Below are 5494 nucleotides of genomic sequence, written 5' to 3' on the forward strand. Positions count from 1 at the left end.
GGTATCGGTGCAACACTAGTTATAATATTAGTCTTTTATGTAAAACAAGTTATATACCGGGAGAAAGACTGAAAATAAAAAACATAAATAAAATCCCAGATAAGCACAGAGCGCTGCAGCAATACAAATGAACCGACTGACAGTTACCTGCCCTCTGCTAGCGTAATGCCGTCCAGCGAAAACAATCTAAAACAGCAAACGGAAATTAGACCTCATATTAATGAATTATGATAAAAACACAAACAAAAACTGAAAAAAGAGTTCTTAAATCGTTTATACTAGTTATATAGGGAAAACAGCCCATTTGCCATTTTTCCCGGTTTTAATCTTCCATCAGGTACGAACAAATTTTCCTTCAGACTTGAAGTAGGAGTCGTGCATAGTCAGTCACCTGTTATCCAAACCTAGTTTTTCCTCTAAATGACCAAATCTGTTGTTACTTAGAAGCAATTAGCAGTTTTATTAGGCTACGTCCTTATATATTATGCAAATCTGCAATTATAAATGACCTTTTTATCGCCAAGGACACAACTATTGGTCACTACATCTGCAGCAGGATTAATGATATCCAGAGAACTGGTTTAATTTATTGTGTGTATATCAATATGCGTCATGTTTGTTGATAGCCAACTCACATTAAGCATTTATTTACATTTTATGTTGCATCTCTTGCCTGCATCAGTAGTTTACATTGACCGTCTTTATTTTTACTTCTGTAACAGTGAAACCGCTGCATATACTTTCTCGTAATCAGTTTCCCACTGCTTGGCTTTTACTGGTTCTTTAATTCTGCCGCTCGGCTCTCCATCAGTAGAAGCTCAATCTCCGAACTGCTAAAAGCTACCTTCTTCGTATTCAATGGAATTTCAGTGAAAGAACAAGCCTGGGAATTCCCCTCATATGGTATTATTGGGACAATAATCGTGCAGATTTATATTTCTTGGGAACGTGCACTCACACATGCACAGCTTGACTGCTTCAGGTTTACGAGGATCCTTTATGATCACTTACTGAGGTTAAGAATGTTTGTTAAATCTGCAGTTGAGCGTTCATAAGATCCCAATTTACAACAAGAATTTAGAAATGTTGCTGCATGAGGCCCCATTCTCTCCTATAATTCAGTAAGTTTAATTAGTTTTCTAAACTCCCAATACAGTTTCAGTTAGTTTAAATTTTTTGCAATTTAATCTTTATTTTTATTTCAGTCGACAAATTTGTTTTTTTTTTAACTCTAGTTTTCATAATTTCCTTAGTTTTAGTTAACAATAAAAACCTTTTTTTTCCACCAAGTATCTGGTTTACGATGCTCAGTGTTAAAACTTAACTTTTTAGAGATTAATCTCATTCTTCTGGTTAGAGGATTAATTACCGTAAATGACCTATAAAGTTGACATATTATAAGTAACAGTATAGCAACACATTTAAATAGCAATTATTCCTGGTATTACTTACCCTGTTTGCTCTTCCTCTTTCTGGTCTAGCTCTTTGTTTATGCTGTTGTTTGTGGCTTCAGAGGGAGATGTTGAAGAGGAAGCTGAGTCTTTCTCTGAGGTTTTGGGTCCAAGAGGCTGGATTCACATGGAATTAAATCAATCAAATGTGAAGCACATGTTATTTTTTGTTCTCAGTTGATTTTATATAGCCAGAGAACATCACATTTTCACCAAAAAATGTAATATGTATGGAAAATTAAATAAATATGAATAAGAATCTGACCTTAAGTCTTTTACGCCCAGGGCTGGCAGAAGTCTGCATAAAAAGTGACATGAGTCTAAGATACATATTTCACTGACACTCTGTTCAAAGCTGTTTAACTAGAAGATCTGACCTGACAAAAGTTCAAACCTTATTTTTCTCTGTTTTGTCATGAGGTAAAAATATGGTGGGGACTGCATCATCTCGTAGCGTCACACATTTCCCTGATCTGTCGATGTACTGTTCCTCGAAATGGTTGATGCACAGCGCGGAGAAGCGAGTCGGAGTCCAGTCTTTCAACTTCATGTTGGAGAGCCATTTTTTGAGTTTTTTGGGATTGTATATTGGGAACCTGGAATAACATGCAGATCATTAGAACAGATTTAACTTTATGATGGTCCACTACATCAAATGATTTACAATGTATAATCATGGAAATCTTGAGCATTAATGTCAGACAGGATGCTTCTATTTTGACGGTGCATAATAAACAGAAAAAGACCCAAAATGAGTTTGCCTCCGTTTGAAGCATGTTACCAGTCATAATACTGCAGATTTATTCTTTGCTCTTTCATTCAAAATTTATTTATTCTACTCAGACCCATTTGACTCAATGTCCTCTAGCTATTAAAAATAATACATTTTACATTATATTAACAGTTAATAATGTCTTAGGCCACTCTTTATTTCATGAACTCAATAGTTCTCCCAGCGTTTTAACATCTTCAAAAGTTTTTCTTTGTATTTTGCTGGATTATTCCCAAATCATTTGTTCAGTTTCTCAATCTGACTTCATATTACACGGTGTGGAGATCACTGTTTATTTAGTGTCTGAAAGGCATCTTCAAGAAAAAGGAAATAAGTTACAGCATAAATCTGACACTAGCTGAATGATTCATTCTTACAGACTGCTAGATGGAGAGGTGGTTTTTAGGAAAAGATGGATGCAAAATCCCATCTTTTCATAACCCTGTCATCTTCTTCAGAGCATTATGTGTCATACTATACACCATGCAGGACATGGTAGTAAATATAATCAAATCATTAAATACATGTTTTATAAGGTATTGTTATGACTGTAGAAAACATTAAATAGACAGGGTCCAGCAGTCCATTGTGGTGGAAGGTAGAGAACTGATGAAGCAGTCTGATTTCCAAAGAGGTCTGAAAAAATCTCGCTTTTCTGCTTTAAATGCCTTGATATTTTAACACCAAGCATTTTGGGAGCATTGGTGCACAAATACATTTTTAATTGGCCTTCAATAAATAGATATCTTTGATCACAATGGATGTCACAATGGATAGCTATCTGTTTTATGTACTACTAAACAGTCAAACTTAACTGAGGACTCACTTAAAGAACTTTATATCCGGGTCAGTTGAATCCTCGCAGTTGTACGCACACTTATACCTTCCCATTAATTACACAATTTAAGTTCCAATAAAACGTATTTGTTTTCCTAACGTTAAAAATGAAGACGACAGGATATGAAGTATCAATGACGCATATTGTATTTCCGGTTTAGATTTTCAAAATAATAGCTGAAATAATGGAAATAATCGTCAGGGGCACAAAAAAAAAAAAAAAACAATTTAACATTCTGTTCTTCTTTAAAAAAAAATGGTAACAGGAAACGTATAATTTTAATAAAGTACAACCTTCATTGCAAGCTTGTTCACCTCGATTTAATCATGTTTACAGTTGGACGTTATTGTTTCTTCTTCGTGTTTTTTTTTTTTTTATTATAATACTTTAACACTGGTGTTTTTTTTTTTTTTTTATTATAATACTTTAACACTGCCATCTAGAGACCAAGTGATTTATTTCGCCTGCGGGTTCGTCTTTCCAGAAAAATTATTACACGCACACGGCATAGGGAGTATGGTATAAATAATTTAATTTTAATTATTAATTTTATAAATAATTAAATTTAAATAATTTAATTATTATCATAATATTTTATTTTATTTCATTTTAAATTTATAAAACAAATGTTTTAATAAATTTTAGTTTCTTTAAACGTGGTGAAGTTGGTTTGTTTGAAATTGTGTATTTGAATATTCACCAGGCGACTGAGCTGGATGTAAAGATCCTTGGAAGTTGAATATTCAAACACCCAATTTAAACCAACTTCCCTGAGTTGTTTCACAAAGTTTAATATAATTATATCCAAAGGAAGAATGAAGTAAAATCTCATGCCAGATGTGCTGGTAAATTGCTTTCTTTTTTAGATACATTTATTCTCCTTGTTTAATGCTCTGATCTTTAACTATGATTTATACTGTATAACATTGTCCCTTCTGTTCCATGTCAAGGTTTCTTTCTGTAAAGTTTTTGTTTAGTTTTTATCAGTATCTTTTGATATATATTATTGCTAAATAAAGTTTAAAAAAACACACGCACAAATGTAGCACTAATTTTAGGATTAGAATTTTCTAATTACAAAATTAGAAAGTGGAGAGCCTTTATTCCCCCATCAACTTTTAATAAAATAATAATAATTAAAGGGCCTCAGAGCAAGAAATTGATACCAATATGTATGATATTGATACATTTTCCTACAATTACTATTATTATTTTTTTTTTTTAACAGACCCTACATACATTTATTTTTATTGGCCCTCTTAAGTCTTGGTCTGGACTTATGTGTTTCAACAATAAGCAGGAAGGATTTCTGTCTCGTTCCACTTATTATATCTGAGAAGTGAAAAGTAAGATATGTTGCAGTGCTTTATAATCTGAGCTATACAGAAGATACAGAAATCTAAAAAAGTAGCCTGAGTATGAAGCTTTGAAGAACTCCAAATGGGGTTGTAACTGGTTTTTATTACCAAAACTTAGTTTTGTCCTAGTCCTTTTTTTTTTTTTTTTTTTTTTTTTTATTCTTCTGAACAGTAAGCTAAATCCTATGTTTGAAAGCCTTGTCTTATCTTCCTCCATCTTATGTATTTCAGTCATAATGTTTGTGAACTTAACATTTTTCCAACGTCACTGGGTCTGCTGACATGGCAACAACCAATCTCAGTCATTTTAGGCCCTCTGCAGATATGCAGCAGTATGGGTTTACAGTGTTAGAGTGGGTAGAAAAATTTGATTGCCCCTGTTCTGGTCGGCACCCTCTTATATAGTGATGTCAAACCAGCTTCAGTAACCAGGGGGACTGGTGTTCCTGCAATCCCAAGTACATGCTAGGTTTCAGCCATGGAAGTTCTTGAAGGCGTTGTGGATTATCCTGACAGATTGCTTTTGGATCACCAGTTGGGACCTTTTGTTAGACCTTGGTAAATAATTTATGTACTCAGGATAGTTTTAAATGGTCAGCAACAAGCCTGTTGCTGCTGCATCTCCAAAGTTGTTTACAAACGACGTTGCTAACTTTCATAAATCTAAAATTCTCCTTCCTTGATCTGTTGTTACCTTCTGTGTTGTCCTGAGTACCAGTCAATCCAACCAAGTGTGCAAAATCCTTTTTCATAGCCCAAATAGAGACTCTAGCTTTGGTTGACTATTGTTACTTTTGAAAGACTAACTTGGTCTTTAAAGCGAAAAAGATCTGGGTTATTCAACACTGTTGTTGAATGTATGTAAGTATCTTAGACTGTATGGATTACAGAAAATCAACTGGGAATTTAAACTCATGCATCCATGGGTGTAGGTTTGCATAGGGACCATAGGGACATGTCCCTACCAAAATTATGGACCGACCTATTTGTCCCTGCCAATAATTTGATGTGGACAACATGTTTATAATTTACTATTCAGCGTTGTTGCAGCAGCAGTGGCTTCCTTTCCTCCCGC

General features: G+C 34.1%; 1 protein-coding gene across 1 annotated transcript; it reads right to left on the reverse strand.

Annotated features, from left to right (window-relative positions):
- Window positions 1-28: 28 nt before the first annotated feature.
- Window positions 29-3183, reverse strand: LOC107084791 (THAP domain-containing protein 1-like). The gene is made up of 5 exons (XM_015374798.1): window positions 3050-3183; window positions 1846-2047; window positions 1717-1749; window positions 1453-1568; window positions 29-186 (listed from the first exon to the last, which is right to left on the reverse strand). The coding sequence occupies exons 1-5, from the start codon at window positions 3112-3114 to the stop codon at window positions 144-146; spliced, it is 459 nt and encodes a 152-aa protein (XP_015230284.1). The 5' UTR covers window positions 3115-3183; the 3' UTR covers window positions 29-143.
- Between the last annotated feature and the right edge of the window lie 2311 nt (window positions 3184-5494).

The sequence above is a fragment of the Cyprinodon variegatus genome, unplaced genomic scaffold, assembly GCF_000732505.1.
Source record: "Cyprinodon variegatus isolate N-32 unplaced genomic scaffold, C_variegatus-1.0 Scaffold109, whole genome shotgun sequence".
NCBI lineage: Eukaryota > Metazoa > Chordata > Actinopteri > Cyprinodontiformes > Cyprinodontidae > Cyprinodon > Cyprinodon variegatus.

Bases quoted from the DNA above. Each gene is read 5' to 3' on its own strand.
- LOC107084791 (XM_015374798.1), bottom strand. From the start codon at position 3,114: ATGGGAAGGTATAAGTGTGCGTACAACTGCGAGGATTCAACTGACCCG. The intron at 2,048-3,049 runs GTGAGTCCTCAG...ATGTTATTCCAG, and splicing joins CCGGATATAAAGTTCTTTAA to GTTCCCAATATACAATCCCA. The intron at 187-1,452 runs GTAAGTAATACC...TTGCTGTTTTAG, and splicing joins AAAGAGGAAGAGCAAACAGG to ATTGTTTTCGCTGGACGGCA.